Raw genomic sequence first — 18,229 nt, 5'->3', positions numbered from 1 at the left:
CTGAGCACAGAAACAGGCAGAAGCCCTAAGCACACCAGGTGTAGCCCCAAATCAAACCAACAAAAAATTTACCTTATCCGGCCACCTTTCATCTTTCTGCTTTTTCTTGGTTTTTGTAATGATATGAAATGATTCTTAGATCAAAGGAGTTAAAAATAATGTGAAGGGTTATATATTTAAGTATTTATTTTAATATTTTTAGTTAAGAAACATTTTAATTAAATATTTTTAGTATAAATATTTTTATTTAAAAACAGCTGTTTAGGGAACAACCTAGTTTGTGTTTAAAATGATTATATAAATTTCTGGGCTGGAGTGATAGCACAGCAGACAGAGCGTTTACCTTGCACATGGTTCACCCGGGTTTGATTCCTCCATCCCTCTTGGAGAGCCTGGCAAGCTATCAAGAGTATCCCACCCTTGGAATGCCCACTAGTACAGCCTTTCTGGAAAACAACATGGACAGTCCTTCAAAAAACTAGAAATTGAGCTTCCATATGACCCCGCAATACCACTTCTGGGAATATAGCCCGAGGATGCAAAAAAGCACAGTAGAAATGACATCTGTACCTTTATGTTCATTGCAACACTGTTCACAATAGCCAAAATCTGGAAAAAAAACCAAGTGCCCTAGAACAGATGACTAGTTAAAGAAACTTTGGTACATCTACACAATGAAATACTATGAAGTGGTCAGGAGACATGAAGTCATGAACTTTACTTATAAATGGATGGATATGGAGAGTATCAGGCTAAGTGAAATGAGTCAGAGAGAGAGGGACAGATATAGAAGGACTGCACTCAAAAGTAAGATCAAAATGGATTAAAGACCTCAACATCAGACCAGAAACCATAAGGTACATTGAAGATAAAGTTGGCAAAACCCTCCATGACATTGAAGCTAATGGTATCTTCAAAGATGCCACGCCACTGGCCGAGCAAGTGAAAACAGAGATAGATAAATGGGACTATCTTAAACTAAGAAGCTTCTGCACCTCCAAAGAAACAGTGACCAAAATACAAAGACAGTCTACAGAATGGGAAAGGATATTCACCGAATACACATCTGACAAGGGGTTGATATCCAGGATATACAAAATACTGGTTAAACTCCACAAGAAGAAAACATCCAACCCCATCCAAAAATGGGGCAATGAAATGAACAGAAACTTTCTCAAAGAAGAAATCCGAATGGCAAAAAAGCACATGAGAAAATGCTCTACATCATTAATCATCAGGGAGATGCAGATCAAAACCACAATGAGATACCATCTCACACCTCAGAGACTGGCCCAAATTCAAAAGAACAAAAGCAACCGATGCTGGCGTGGATGTGGCGAGAAAGGGACACTCCTTCACTGTTGGTGGGAATGTCCACTGGTTCAGCCCTTCTGGAAAACAGTATGAACGATTCTCAAAAAATTAGAAATTGAGCTCCCATTTGACCCAGCAATACCACTCCTGGGAATATATCCCAGAGAGGCAAAAATGTATAGTCGAAGTGACATCTGCACTTGTTTGTTCATTGCAGCCCTCTTTACAATAGCCAGAAACTGGAAGAAACCTGAATGCCCAAGAACAGATGACTGGTTAAAGAAACTTTGGTACATCTACACAATGGAGTACTATGTAGCTCTTAGAAAAGATGAAGTCATGAAATTTACATACAAGTGGTACAACATGGAAAGTATCATGCTAAGCGAAATGAGTCAGAAAGAGAGGGATAGACATAGAAAGATTGCATTCATCTGGGGGATATAAAGTAACAAAGTATGAGATTAATACCCAAGAATAGCTGAGATCAGCACCAGGAGGATTACTCCATAACTTAGAGGCCAGCCGGGTATCCTAGAGGAAAGGGCTATTCAGATAGAGAAGGGAGCACCAAATAAAGGATGTTTGGAGGATCCTCCCAGGAGGGGAGATGCATGTCGAAAGTAGACTATGGACTGAACATGTTTGCCACTCAATGCCTCTTTTGCAGACCACAACACCCAAAAGGAGAGAGAGAACACAGGGGATTGCCCTGCCACAGAGACGGGGGGATGGGGGGATGGGGGTGGGAGGGATATTATCCATGGTGGTGGAAAATGGGCACTGGTGGAGGGATGGGTATCTGATCATTGTATAATTGAAATCAAAGCGCAAAAAATTGTAAATCTACAACTTTAAAAAAAATAAAATAAAATAAAGGGGAAAAAAAAAAACAGCATAACATGAGGCTGACATATAAGGATAGTAGATACAAGGGACAGATATATTGCTCCATAGCTGGAAGCCTGCCTCATGAGCAAGGGGGAGAAGGCAGCTGGAATAGAGAAGGGATCACTAAGAAAAAGATGGCTGGAGGAATCAGTCGGGATGGGAGATGTGTGCAGAAAGTAGATAAAGGACCAAACATGATAACCTCTCAGGTTCTGCATTGCAAACCATAATGCCCAAAGGTAGAGAGAGATTATGGGGAATCATGTCTGCCATTGAGGCGGGGGGGGGGTGGTAAAGCGGGGATATACCGAGGATATTGGTGGTGGGGAATGTGCACTGGTGGAGGGATGGGTGTTTGATCGTTGTGTGAAAGTAACACAAACATGAAAGCTTGTAACTATCTAACAAGTGTCACAATGGAGATATTACTGGTGCCTGCTCAAGCAAATTGATGAACAATGGGAGGAGAGTGCATATAAAGTTCTAAAAAGAGGCAGATACACAGTGTTAGTTTCTCGAGAAACCAGAAAGGCTAATTGATAGGCTCTTACAATTAACCAAGGATCAGAAAATACTAATAATTATAACGACAGACAACATTTAACACTGTGTATCTGCCTCTTTTTTCTGTTTGTTTTCTTGTCTGTAAATTTATCATCAAGCCCATAGTTTAGGTGAATGGACTGTTCCTCTCATACTGCATTTGTTGAAAAGAATGAATGAGTGTAAGGTACATTGAAGACAAAGTTGGCAAAACCCTCCATGACATTGAGGCTAATGGTACTTTCCAAGATGCCACACCACTGGCCGAGCAAGTAAAAACAGAGATAGATAAATGGGACTATCTTAAACTAAGAAGCTTCTGCACCTCCAAAGAAACAGTGACCAAAATACAAAGGCAGTCTACAGAATGGGAAAGGATATTCACCGAATACACATCTGACAAGGGGTTGATAACAAGGATATACAAAATACTGGTGGAACTCCACAAGAAGAAAACATCCAACCCCATCAAAAACTGGGGCAATGAAATGAACAGAAACTTTCTCAAAGAAGAAATCCGAATGGCAAAAAAGCACATGAGAAAATGCTCTACATCATTAATCATCAGGGAGATGCAGATCAAAACCACAATGAGATACCATCTCACACCTCAGAGACTGGCCCACATTCAAAAGAACAAAAGCAACCGATGCTGGCGCGGATGTGTCGAGAAAGGGACACTCCTTCACTGTTGGTGGGAATGTCGACTAGTTCAGCCCTTTTGGAAAACAGTATGGACGTTTCTCAAAAAATTAGAAATTGAGCTCCCATTTGACCCAGCGATACCACTCCTGGGAATATACCCCAGAGAGGCAAAAATGTGTAGTCGAAGTGACATCTGCACTTGTTTGTTCATTGCAGCACTCTTTACAATAGCCAGAAACTGGAAGAAACCTGAGTGCCCAAGAACAGATGACTGGTTAAAGAAACTCTGGTACATCTACACAATGGAGTACTATGTAGCTCTTAGAAAAGATGAAGTCATGAAATTTACATACAAGTGGTACAATATGGAAAGTATCATGCTAAGTGAAATGAGTCAGAAAGAGAGGGATAGACATAGAAAAATTGCATTCATCTGGGGGATATAAAGCAACAAAATATGAGATCAATACCTAAGAATAGCTGAGATCAACACCAGGAGGATTACTCCATAACTTAGAGGCCAGCCGGATATTCTAGGGGAAAGGGCAGTTCAGATAGAGAAGGGAACACCAAATGAAAGGTGTTTGGAGGATCCTCCCAGAAGGGGAAATGCATGTTGAAAGTAGACTATGGACTGAACATGATTGCCACTCAATGCCTCTTTTGCAGACCACAACACCCAAAAGGAGAGAGAGAACAAAGGGGAATTCCCTGCCACAGAGGCAGGGTGGGAGGGGGGGTGGGGGGAAATGGGCACTGGTGGAGGGATGGGTATTTGATCAATGTATGACCGAAACTGAGGCAAAAGGATTTGTAAATCTACAACTGTACCTCATGGTGCTTCACTAATAATAATAAAAAAAGAATGAATGAGTGAATGATGAGTGAATATTTCTCTTTCTCGTGATCTTCCAGTAAGGATTCATTTTGTGTAGAGTACTCTTTAGAGTTTCTCTGGATTCTGCAAGCTTCTCTGGGATCACCTGCCCATGCAAAGTGCCAAAGTCCTCGTACCTGAGCATCTACTAGTGTTTTTGTTTGGTGGAGCTCCCCTGTAATTCTGCATTTCCTTCTCCATCAAGATCCCCTGGGTATCTCCATCTCAGTGTCTTCTTCATTTGTGAAATTCTTCATGACTATACATTGTAAGAAAACAGCCTGCTTTTTCATCTCCCTTGTCAAATTTTTAGTCTTTACAACAATTATTATTTCCTGCCATGTTCAATTTTTCTGTCCTCCCTTTTGGAATGTACATCTAAGTTGTGTTCTATTCAATGTGTAGGAAAGTGCTGGAAAAAATTCCTTGGCATTAGCAAATTAACATGCTTTAAAGTTATTTCTTAATTCCTATTATTAAAGTTATTTCTTTTTCCTGTTATTTCTTATTCCTAGATCTTCTGAGGCAAATAAAAAACTAAAAGGAAAATTAGTTCCCTTTGTAAAAAATATTTTTTACTGTACTAGATTTTTTTGGGGGGGATGGTGGTAGAATAAAATTATAGCAATAATTAATTTTCACTAAAAATCTTTGTTAGTGAGTCATGAATATGGGGTGGAGCTAATGTTTGGCATGGGGGAGTTTTTCAAGTTCAGTCTCAGAACAATTGGATTCCCAAAGAATCAGCCAGAACACAGAACGACCAGACCTACACACACAGGGGTGGTCCTGAGGTTCCTCCACCATTCCTGTGTGTGGCTAGTATTTTTTTAAAAAATCTCTGTTTGAAAGCATATGACAAAAGTATACCTTTTATGGTAGTCTTTGTAAAACTTTTTTTCTGAAATACTTAGAAAATAGTGGAATTAGAAGTACAGTCAAGTAACTTTAGAACACTGCTCATTTTCTAAAAACTGATTTCTTAAGCTGTTTTGGGTGATACTATGCAATAAAAAGGCTGTGTGGGCAACAGTGATGTCTGTAATTTTGTGGTTTCCCTCATTCTTTCCTTTGAATTATGGTTCAGATGTGATCTCTGATGCACTTTTCAATTAAACTAAAATTCAGAGCATTTTGGCAGCTTTCCTTTACCACACAAAATAGTTGAGAAAGACACATTAACCATATGGAATGTTTGAACAGAGCTTTTCTAATAGTTAATGTCTTGGCAGATACAAATGTCTGAGTAGACAGGAAACATTGATTTTTCAATTAATCTTCTGAAAATGATAGTTGCTACTTGAGAATTTTCTGCCATATTTAAAATACATTGTTTTTTCCCCCTTAGGTGGATATTCAACAGTTCTGATGTCATATATGACATATATTGTGGTATCTAGAAATTATCTTGTTAAAATATTGTGTAATTTTTTAAAGCTGTTGCTGTTTAGAGGGCTGTAATTCTGGAAAATGCTTACATGGATATTTTTCTTCTATTGTATCTTTTGTGATGGAATTTACTTATAGAAAAGTGGTTTTGGGTTTCTTGAAATAGAACATTTTTTGGAATTTATTTTCCAGCAGCCTTTCTTAAATTTCACAGATATAAAGACATTTATAAATTTGATATTCAAACTGTGATCTTCTTTAACACCCTTAACACTTCTTTAACAAATAATTACATCTTATTTATGGCTATTTTGCAGTTTAAAATGGATTATATGTTCATTTTCAGGGTTTCTAGAAAATAAAAGGCAAATATGATTAATTTGTTAGGGTTGAAACAAAGTCTCATAATGTTGAATAAATTAGTTACCCAGAGATCCATCTTTTGAACAAATGTGTAGTACATACCAACTTTGTGCAAAAATTTTTTTCCAGAAACTGTGGAAACAAGAGAACACAAGAGTAAATTTCTTACTTTCACAAAGTCCATATTAGCCTGTGTTTAATTTAATACTTTACTGGTAGATTAATTACAGGTAGAGACTGAACATTTCTGACAATATCTATTGATTATTTAAAGACATGAGCTTAGTAACTACATAAAAAGAAGATCCAAATATTATATTAGTGCCTTAAACCAGGAGTCTTTTTCTTCTTATGTTCTCTGAAAGTTTATTCTGTGTTAACTAGAAAACAAAATTCTAGTCAGGTGATTTTAGAGGCATGCACGTGTGTGTGTGTGTGTGTGTGTGTGTGTGTGTGTGTGTGTGTGTGTGTGTACACCTTGGATTCCAAACCTGTTGTTAAGGATATGTCTCTTAGAGCCAAGGTTCCTAGCAATAGAAATTGCAATATGGAACTTTTCAAAACTGAATTCCTGCAGAATTTAGCTTTTCAATAGGGGCAATGTAATAAGGTTGCCACAATGCTTTTACTTTTTAAAAATTGGAAAAAGGAATGGAGCCAGCCTCTGCTGTGCTACAGGATTACTATCAGTTCTGTGCTCGGTGACCATTCCTGGTGGGGTTTGGAAGACTATACAGGGTTCCAGGGATTGCAAAATAGTCTGCTGAATGTGGGTTATGGGGGTCAGATTTGTTCGTCATACATGGAGAGAAAGGTGTGGGTAATTGGGATTTGGATCCAACAAAAAATAACTTATATATTTAAAAGTAAATCTAGAAACTGTGTTATTATATCATTTGTGGATCTTTCTTTTGATTTTCAAAAATAGAAGTATGCCACACCCCTTATGCACCCCTGCTCTGCCAATTGTGCTCTTTCCCATAATTGAAATATAGTAAATACTAAGGAAATATGTGCCTTTTATATTCTGTATTTTATATAATGAAACTCTCTTCCCAGGCTTAGAACTCTCAGTGTCTGATTTTCATAGACTGATACTAGTGGGTATATTCTAACCCCTGATTACTATTCCTTTTGCTAGGTTAAATAATCTAATATTGCTCTAATATGTACTTAATACCAGATTTATGCAGAGTCAGATATTACTCCTATTTTTAAGTGCTAAGGATATTTTAAAAGAGTTCTTCTTGACTTAAAAAATCAGCACATAAGTAATTTACATTTAAAAAGTTAGTAATTATCAATCTGTATTAGTTTTCAATCTGTATTGTCTGTCTGTATTATTTGGTCTTCTGTCACAAAGCATCACAAAGTTTTAGCAATACAAACATGTTTTTTCAAACTAGTGACTAGTTTTAGATCTAGGTGTTTCCATGCTTGATTGTTCTGAGGTCTTTCATCTTGGCTTCTAGTTGTGCATATTTTCCCCATGTCTGTCTTTTATTATGTCTGAGTCCTAATTTTCTCTTACAAAGAGACCAGTCATTTTGGATTTGGATACCCCTAATAACTTCAGATAACTTTAATTATATCTTTATAGGCCCTAATTTCTGAGAATGAGACTTAAACTATGAATTTCCACCCATAACATTAAATCTAGAAAAATTTAGCAAGTTTTTTTCCCCTTATACTACAAGTGGGGAAAAAAAGGATGATACAGATGGCTTACAATAGCAGAGTAGGCTATAAGTTTAAAGAAGCATTTTAAGTTGATTTTTTTTAATTGAATCACTGTGACATAAAACCTTACAAAGTTGTTTATGATTATGTTTCAGTCATACAGTGTCATTTTTATTGAGTTTTGATAACTTACTTTGGTTTTGTTAATATAACCTGCCTCTCTGTAGGCAGAGAAGAGGAAGCATTACAAATTGAATAAGAAAGTTTTATAAATGGAAAACAAGTTATTCTGAAAGTAGTCATTATTTCTTAAGAGTTGATCCCCTAGGTTTCTCCTTCAGTATTTTTCTTAACTGAGTAAATGACTTTTCCATTCTACTATTGTTCACTTCAGAAACTACAGGACATCTCTCCACTCCTCTCCAAGGCCTTTTTTGCCCAACTCGCCTTCTATTCCCATCCTACTCCATCATCAACTTCCAGATAGTCTCCAAGTCTTGCAGATGTTTTTCTAACATCTCAACACTGTGTCCTGTGATTCATTTCTTTTCCTGCTAACTTAATTTACATTTGTAGCCCAATGAGATGCCTGATCTTAGTGATTCCACATCCTAGTCCCTGATGTTGTCAAATAAAATTTTGTTAAATATAACGCTCAATTTACTTCATTGTTCACAGTCCTGAAAAAGTTACTCAATCATTTGTGGGATTCAGTTCACCCACATGTTTCAAGTTAATGGAGACAAGAATGTGCTCTAGGGAATTTGGAGGTTTCATTTTCTAGAACAAAATTTCAGCTGTGTGATTTACTTCAGTGTCAGGGGAGATTAAATTCCTCACTCTAAAAAAAGGCCTGCAATTTAGTGAAATATGTAGGCGATGGATACTTAGAGTTTTCTTTTCCAGATATTACTATGACCAGTATTTTTCTAAAATTGTAAGTAATATTCTACCTAATATTAAACAGTTTAGTGATTTAAGATTCAGACTGGTATTAAAAGTCTTTGGGACTGGGCCTGAAAGTACAGCTGATAAGGCACATGCCTTGTACACAGCCAAACCTGGTTCGGTCCCCAGAACCCCATCTGGTCACCCAAAGACTCTTCCAGAATGATCCCTGTGTGCAGAGCCAGGGATGAGCCCTGAGAACAGCTAAGTGTGACCCCTAAAATAAAACAAAAATGTCTGTGGTATTATTACAGTCCGTATTTGCTAAACTGACATTTGTGAGATACTCTAAAATATTCAATTATTTGAATACTTACAGTTCAATATTGAGCCAGCCTTTGTGTTAGCTGTTTGGGTGATACGGAATGATCTCTGTCTTTCTGTGATCTTTCCTCTCTAATGCACATGCGCAGGTCATACTATTTGATCACATGTAATTGAGCAGTAAATCTGATAAGAGTTTTCCTTTGCTCATGTTCTGGAATTTGATAGGCTGTGTGTTGAGCATGGTCTAATGTCTTAAGGCCATTGCCAGTTGTTAGATGTTAGAGCAACAACCTAACAGTGCCTAGTCTCATACATAGAATCAGGAGTCAAACATGAAAGTGCAAACAGTTAACTTTGACACATTGATGCTGGCTTTAAGGCATTAGACTATTTTCTGATTTCAGCTTTAAAAGACAATTTCTATTTGATTTTTATACATTCTCTTCCTGCAATAAACTTATACTATATGTATGCAAATACATGCTATAGACATGATTTACAACCATAAATGACAAAGTATTTGTATAAAATATGATTTTAAAAATTTATTTTAAATGTAAATTAGATAGTTATGTGTTAAAGCTTATGGTAATATACACTAAATTATTGCACCTCCATTATTAATAAAGTTATATAGTAAAATCAATTAAATTTTTGATTTTTAAGACCATTGAAGGAAGAGGTCTTTTTTCCTATGATCAATTTTACTTGCAATTTTGCCCCTTCTGTGAAAATTTTGATGACTTTTTTCATCTAAGTATCTGCAATTCATTTCTCTTTACAAATGCCTTTGTTAATCTAAAATTGCCTCAGTGAAAGTCAGACTAAAGTATATCACTGTAAAATGCTTTTGAGGAAAAGAGTTTTGTATGTTTTAAACTGGTACTTTGTATAATCTCCTATGTGTAATGTCACAACACAGGCCTTTTTTAAAAAAAATAATGCCTATACTTTATTTGGTATTAAATTCTGTTAATAATATGTAAAAAAACTGCCAAAAAATTGTAATTATTCAAACCAAGATGCTCTTCTTTACTCAGACTCAATGCTAAAACTTAGAGGACTTGCCTCTCCCAGTCAAATGGATATTAGCTCTGACACTGTAATGACAAGATAGGTAAAGGTAAAGGTAAAGGCCCTCCCGTTGATCGTCGATTTACTCGAGCGGGCCCAGTAACGTCTCCATTGGAGACTTTGTTGTTACTGTGTCTGGCATATCGAATACTCTCGGTAGCTTGCCGGGCTCTCTGAGAGGGGCAGAGGAATCGAACTCGGGTCGGCCATGTTGGCCGCGTGTAAGGCAAACGTCCTACCCGCTGTGCTATCGCTCCAGCCCTGCAATGACAAGAATACATCTATAAATTAACATGGTCATGACCACAGATTTTTATCAAAATAGTTTTATGTTAATTAGATCCATGTGGAAATAGATTACTTCAAGAGCAGAACATTTCCTCTTTTTCTTACATGTTTGCATTTCCATAATCTCATGAAATTACAAATCTTTGGTAGCCATACTATTATTAGCTGACTGGAGCAATAGCACAGCAGGTAGGGCATTTGCCTTGCACTTGTCCGACCTGGCTTTGATTCCTCTGTCCCTCTTAGATTCCCCAGCAAGCTACCAAGAGTATCTTGCCCGCATGTCAAAGCCTGGCAAGCTACCTGTGATGTATTTGATATGACAAAAACAGTAATAACAAGTCTCACAATTTGTTGTGAAACTTTACTGGTGCCCAAGCTAGCAAATTGATGAACAGCAGGAGAACAGTGCTACAGTGCTACTATTAGTTATTCTAATGTTTATTTTAATTAAAGTAATACATATTCCTAAGTAAATTTTAATGTATAGTTCGGTCCTCTCTTTTTTTCTAAATAAAAATATAGAATTTGCTGTATTTTAAGCTTAGAATTTGGAATTTTCTTAAATCTAGAGTAGAATTTTCATATTTGCAAGTAGAATTTTCTTTAGATTTATCAGTCATTTCACATACCAGTTATTAGAACAGGTATAAGAGTATACATGTCAGTTATATCATGTTATTTAGGTGTTATGTATATCAGTTATATATGTACTATATATGTCAGTTATATGAGATATAAAAGGACACAATAGTTGTGTGTGTGTATTTAAGATCCATGTGGAAATAGATTACTTCAAGAGCAGAATATTTCCTCTTTTTTACATGTTTACATTTCCATAATCTCATGAAATTGCAAATCTTTTGATAGCCATACTATTATTAGCTGGCTGGAGTGATAGTTATTTTTTTTCTGTTTGGTTGTTTTTGGCGCACCTAACTGTATTCAGGGTTTACTCCTGTCTCATGAATTACTCCTGAGCAGAACCGAAATAATTTATATTGTACTGCTGTTATGAATAATCTGCTGAAATGTTCCAAGGGCAGGGTTTGGTTTTTGGTATGGAAACATTTGAAATATAGTGGTGGTGGGAGGGTGTTAGGTAGTGGGATTGGTGTATGAATATTAAACGTAAGCAAATATTGTGAACAACTTTCTAAACATAAAATAAAAAAAAAGAAAATGAAAACAAAAATCACTCACTCCTGGCAAGACTCCAGGTGGTTTCAGGGATTAAACAGAGGTGCATGTGAGGCAAGCACTTTATTGACTGTACTATCTTTCTGGCCCAAATTTGCATTTTTGTTTGTTTTGTTTGTTGTTTGTTTTTTGTTTGAGGCAGTGCTGGGAGATTACTGCTGTACCAGGTATAACTCAGGGCCTTATACAGGTGAAGCAAATATTCACTATTGAGCCACATCCTCAATTTGATCTACACTTATATGAATATTTCTTTATAAATCTATCAATGAATCAGTTTCAGCCAATTCATTCAGATTAAATAGCAGAAACCCATTGCCTTTATGAGTGTAAATTCATTCACTGATCTATGTTAATTATTTTAACTTTTCTTTATTTTAACTGTGAATAAAGTAAAAATCAAGATTCAGAAAATAAAGCAGATATATACATACATATACAAAACAGATATATACATATATATATTTCCTGAATACAAAATAGAATGGAATAATGGTTTATTATCTTATTATCTAGAGCAGTTTTTGGAAAATAGGTGTTTCTATGTCAATTCCATAAGGTAATTTAGACATTGAAATGTATTTAAATTTCTTTTCTTCTTTGAATACTTCACACAAGCCCCATTTTGCCTCATATAAATCTTGTTAGAGGTACAAGTTTATTCATTCTGCTGACAGAATTCGTGTCTTTCGGCAGGGAGACATCCAGCAGTTACTGATCACAGGGGACCCCAGAGCTGCTTATGACTACTGTGAGCACTACAGCCCAGACTGTGACTCCTCGGCACCCAAGGCCTCTCAGGCACAAGAACCTCAGACTGACGAGGTGAGAAATAAGATCAGGGAGGGCTTCCTCACTCCAGTGGCCTTTACAGTTTGGAGACTTCCATTTATTTCATTTTAATTAAATGATAATTTGCCTTTCATCTTGTGTTTATGTTTTGTGACAGAAATGATCCCCACGAAGATTTTTGTTTTTATTTTTTTCCTTCTCTTTAAGAAAACTTGTGCATAACCTACAAACAGGGTTGGATTCTGCGAAATACACCATCATCGCCTAGGGGGTCTTGAGAATTACATGAGGTGTTGGGGATCGAACTTGGGTTGTGCACGGACAAGGTGTGCGCCTTGCCAGCTGTGTTATCTCTCCAGCCTATTTCTATTTTTTTTTATTCTCTACTATGTCCTCCCTTTTGAGTTTCATTTTTTAATATAGAACAGATTGAGATTCTTAATTTTAATTTATTGTTTTTCTTGCTTGTGAATCCAGTTTGGATTTTACCATTTACATACTTGAAATGTATCATTATTATTTTCACATTTTCTAAGGCATGATGAGATTTTTGTGCTGATATTTTTCTGTAACTTAATATTAAACTTTTACAAATGATAGTCTTAAGAATCTGGCAAACACACTCAATGCCTCTTTTGCAGACCACAACACCCAAAAGGAGAGAGAGAACACAGGGGATTGCCCTGCCACAGAGACGGGGGGATGGGGGGATGGGGGTGGGAGGGATATTATCCATGGTGGTGGAAAATGGGCACTGGTGGAGGGATGGGTATCTGATCATTGTATAATTGAAACCAAAGCACAAAAAATTGTAAATCTACAACTTTAAAAAAAATAAAATAAAATAAAGGGAAAAAAAAAAAAGTTAAAAAAAAAAAAAAAAAAAAAAAAAAAAAAAAAAGAATCTGGCAAACAAAATAAAGGAAAGATAAATTAGTTGGGAACTTGTGCTTGTTTTAGAAGTCTCAATTACAGATAGTATTTATAATATTTAATATGTATATTCAAGACTAATGAGGTTTACTTGCTCCTGTTTCAAGGAAGTTAAGTCTTGTTCTTTTAAGCAACAGATATGGCTCTGGTATTTGGAGGAATAAAGGTTTGCACTCTTAATATATAAACTTTGAGGTCTTTTATTTATATGGTTTAAGATTGTTAGATAAACTGCATTATTTTAAATCAAATTAAAATTAGACATTTCTTAATTACACTGAAAAATAAGTTTCTTTTCTATTTTAGTTGCTGAAATGTCTAGGTAATATTCTCTACAATGCCAAACTTAGTTGTTTTATTCCTTTTTTACTGAAACATATGATTAGAAAAATATCATAATGCTTTAATAAGAACTATATGAAAACATCTGGGGTGATGTAATACTTATGTAGTCCTTCTTATACATGTATAGTTATAGACATGTAATATCAATGTTTCTATATATTTTATAGTTATATAGTCCTGTTATGTTTGTTAATTGATACATACCTGACATCTACATCATATAAATAAATAATGTTAAGTTTCTGTGTTATATATTATTGTACAGTTCTTTTTAAAAGAATGAGCTATTAAAATTTTTTCTTGTATCTTTCCTTATTCTCATTACTTTCCCTAACTCTTACTTGCAGTGACCCCTCAGTTATAAGATGACTATTTTATTTGGCAAGTGGGGACTTCCATGCAGTTAAGAGGTGGTCATCAAGACCAGCAATTCTTATCTCAGTCTTGCTGGTGGCTCAATACAAGGATACCCATAATGCAGGCCAACCTAACTGCAACTGTCAATGACTTGGGGATTACCTAGGTCATCCCTACAATTCTTCAGGTCTCGAGGGGTAAACCTAGTGATCCTGCAGGAGCCATGTGCGAGGGATTGAACTGGGGACAGCTGTATCCAGCTGTGGCTCAATCTCTGTACTGTTTTTTTCCCCCAAGATAATAATTTTATACTATTGCTAGTATTTTCCTATCATATTAAGTAAGCAAGGCAGAGCAATAGCACAGCAGTAGGGCGTTCGCCTTGCACGCACCAACCCGAGTTCGATTCCTCCGCCCCTCTCGGAGAGCCCGGCAAGCTACTAAGAGTATCTAGCTCGCAGGGCAGAGCCTGGCAAGCTACCTGTGATGTATTTGATATGCCAACACAGTAACAGCAAGTCTCCCGATGGAGACGTTACTGGGCCCGCTCAAGCAAATTGATGAACAACGGGAGGACCGTGACCGTGACCGTGATTAAGTAAGCACAACATTTTTGCCATTTTTTGGATGTAGATCTATTCTCATATACTAGCATTTATGCTAGGTTATTCAGAGATCAAATTTGAATTCATTACCTAATATTATGTCTTTCATGTATATGTATCTGATAGATTTCAACTAGTTTTCTCTTTTTTACTTACTTTTAAGGTATACTCAACATTCAGTAGTAGGCAGGGTGAATCAGTTCCATGAATAAGATATAAATCTTCACAGACCAACAAAGCCCTAATTGTATTTAGCACTATTCCAAGGGGAATGTTGTGTAAATAAAAAATATATATAATGATTATTTTCACTGACATGTGAATAGCTTCAAGAAAAATAAAAAAGTGCTCTTGTGCCTGAGACGGGGTGCACGCAGTTTCTACCAGCAGGCAACAACCGGAGCCAGTTTGTTTGGTCTCCATTTGGAATGAGTCCAAACAGATGAAACAATTATTGAACCTAGAAAAGGTTTCCTCCTACAGCATAAAACATGGTATAAAGTTAATTGGTGCTTTGGTACAGATATCTATCTATTCATTAAAATAGATTGATAGATATCTTTGATTTTAATTTTGTTTTGTTTTGGTGCCACACCTGGTCACACTACAGTGGAATGCCACCAGGTGTATTTCTCTACAGAGGAGCTCAAAGGACCCTGTCGTTTTGGAAATTGAATCTTGGCAGAGCTTGTTTTCCACTCAGATATGGCTAATTTTGTAGGGGTGGCAGTGGAACTTTCAAGTGGACTTCAGGGGCCCAGGCCGCTTTGGTGATTCTCAGTCATACCGGAAGGTTGAATGATAGGGATTGAAGGTGGATGCTGCTTAGGCCCTACTGTGTTGGAGAAAATCAAGGCATCCCAGCAGGGCACAGGGACCTTTGGGCTGCTCCCAGCTCTGCTTGAAGGACACATGGCATCTGGGATTCAACAAGCATCAGGTGCATGCAAGATGTGTTGAACCCTGTAATATCTCCCAGGTCAACATCTCTGATTTTATACTTTTATTTAATTTATATTTTCTTGCAATTCATTTTAGGTGTTCATGAATCTAGAGATTTTTTAAATTTTATAACCAAAAACATAACATCAACTGCCAGATCTTTGTTGACTTTGATTGTCATGTTTTACTTTCAGATGGTACTGGTAAATTTTAGAATTTTATTATTTCCATAGAAACATAGGCAACCATAGCTGCTGAAAATTACTTATTGAATAATATTCCATCTCTATGTATGTCTGTTTCATTTTTAATTTATTATTTCAGTTAATGATGTTATAATACTGCTGGCATAAATTTCCCTATATATGATTGGCACTTTATCTTGCTAATAAAGGCAAAAAACATTTACAATTTAAACATTAAATATAATCATACAAATTTACTTGAGGAATGTGCTCTACACAGTGCTCAAGAAGAGTCAAGCTTTGGAAAACACAATCTTCACCTACATGCCAGATGTAAATTTTATTAAAACTTTTTCAAAATAAATGATGAAAACCTACAATATCAAAACTATAGGACTTATTTCAAAATTTCACCAATATGTCAGAAATCACTTCAGAGTTATATGATTCATCAGGATTATTATTATACAGAATTTTCCAATGCATCATATGCTCTATGAAGAGGCTAATTAAAATAGACATTACTTAGAATATAAAAAAATTACAATTTTTATTTAAACATGAATTTTTAAGGCTGGAGCGATAGCACAGCGGGTAGGGCATCTGCCTTGCACGCAGCCAACATGGCCGACCCGAGTTCGATTCCTCCGCCCCTCTCGGAGAGCCCAGCAAGCTACCTAGAGTATTCGATATGCCAGACACAGTAACAACAAAGTCTCCAATGGAGACGTTACTGGGCCCGCTCGAGCAAATCGAATTTTTAAATTTTATTAAATAATAGAAAACTTTAGTTATCATAACGCTTTGTTAAAGTATTCAAATGCACATTCTTTGATAATTTATACATCCTGGAGAGAGACAATAATTAACATTTTCCAATTAATTTAAACTGAACTTTTGACACTAAAGAACACTAAAGCCATGTTTATGTTCTTATTTCAATATGATCAGTTGATCCATCTAGAAATATTTATTCTAGTAAGGATGTTTTATTATGGACCACATGTGCAGTAATATCTTAGGATAAATTTTGTATTTGACCCATCACAGGTTTTTGTGAAATAATCACTCATTTGCATTTCTGTAACTAATAGCAAAGGCACAGTGATCACACACTGCTGAGTGTTCTGGTTGACGATTATTTTGATGGCCGGTGGAAAGATTGTTTGAAATGCCAGCAGAGATACATTTGTGACATAATTGAAAGCTTAACAAATGCATGCTTAAAACCTCCTAAAAGTTTGTCTTTAGCATTAAAGTTTTTGACAACTTGTATTTTTCTTTAGCATATTTAATTGTGATATATGACAGACATCTTTACAGTTTAAGATAACACTTTTTTCAATAAAATTCTCTCTTAATGATGACTTCAGTTCTGCTTCACAGTGGAAGAATCCTCAAAATCTGTGGGATCTCACTTGGAACTCACATGCTCTGATGTTATTTAATCCCTGTTTATTTTTAATATTTCTTACATAATGAAATATTAATTTATTTCCCAGCATTAGTAATCTTCAGATGAAATATTTGATATTTGATTGACTTTGAAGGCGAACACATCATTTAATGTTACACTATATTGTACAAAGTGAGAAACATAATTTTTATTTTCTTTTAAGAGAATAATCTAGAATATGGTACTATTTTCCTATGTGAAGTTAGCTTAAGCAATTTACTATATCTGAGTCGAATACTCACTTTTTGCAGTAAGGTATTTTTAAAAATTAATTTCTATAAAATAAAGGACATTTTATTAGTTATTAATATGCATAATTTTAATCCTTTTAATGTTTCACAAGTATTCTGTGTTCATTTTAATCTTTAGTAACGAGAAACTTAGAGATTTCTGGTATTTTAAAATTTCATTTTAAACTTTAATTTTTCACTTGTTTTTAGTATTGTGGGATATAGACTCATTTCATATTCCTGTATTCCTTTCACTCCTCATCCCTTTATACCATAAAATAAATATCCTTTCATGCTGGAGCGATAGCACAACGGTAGGGCGTTCGCCTTACAAGCAGCCAACATGGCCGACCCGGGTTCGATTCCTCCACCCCTCTCGGAGAGCCCGGCAAGCTACCGAGAGTATTCGATATGCCAGACACAGTAACAACGAAGTCTCCAATGGAGACATTACTGGGCCCGCTCGAGCAAATCGACGATCAACGGGAGGGCCTTTACCTTTACCTTTACCATGCTTTTAAAACTTTTCTATATATTTTTATTCCTAAATATGTAAATTAATGAGATGAGGATCTCATTGTAATTACAGTATAATTCTTTTAGAGAAAACTTGTCTATACATTTTTACAAAAAAAAATAAACCTAACACGAATATTTAACAACTATGTGCAAATGCATAGCTGTTCCTTTAATTAATATTCAATAATTAAAAGTTTGAATTCATATTCAGAACTTTTATTTTCTTAAGTCTTAATTACTTTCTGCCCTTAGAAAACCTGCCTTTTCATTTGCTATATTAGTATACTATGTGTAAGACTATATAATACTTGTTGTAATACAAAATAACACTTAAATAACATTTATTCCTTGTCTCTTAAGGTTTACTCTAGGTAAACGTTAAGATG

At 35.7% G+C, this 18,229-nt stretch overlaps 1 protein-coding gene across 1 annotated transcript in view; it reads left to right on the top strand.

The window, feature by feature from the left end:
• The window catches only part of COL11A1 (collagen type XI alpha 1 chain), a 208,274-nt gene that overhangs the window by 42,657 nt on the left and 147,388 nt on the right, over window positions 1-18,229 (top strand). Inside the window, exon 5 of the mRNA XM_056139025.1 lies at window positions 12,176-12,304. Coding sequence (XP_055995000.1) covers window positions 12,176-12,304 — 129 coding nt within the window. The remainder of the gene's footprint in view (window positions 1-12,175; window positions 12,305-18,229) is intronic.

The sequence above is a fragment of the Sorex fumeus genome, unplaced genomic scaffold (genome assembly GCF_029834395.1).
Source record: "Sorex fumeus unplaced genomic scaffold, SorFum_2.1 ptg000131l, whole genome shotgun sequence".
NCBI classification, from domain to species: domain Eukaryota; kingdom Metazoa; phylum Chordata; class Mammalia; order Eulipotyphla; family Soricidae; genus Sorex; species Sorex fumeus.
Note: the sequence above shows the minus strand (reverse complement) of the source record. Positions and strands in the feature narration are given on the sequence as shown.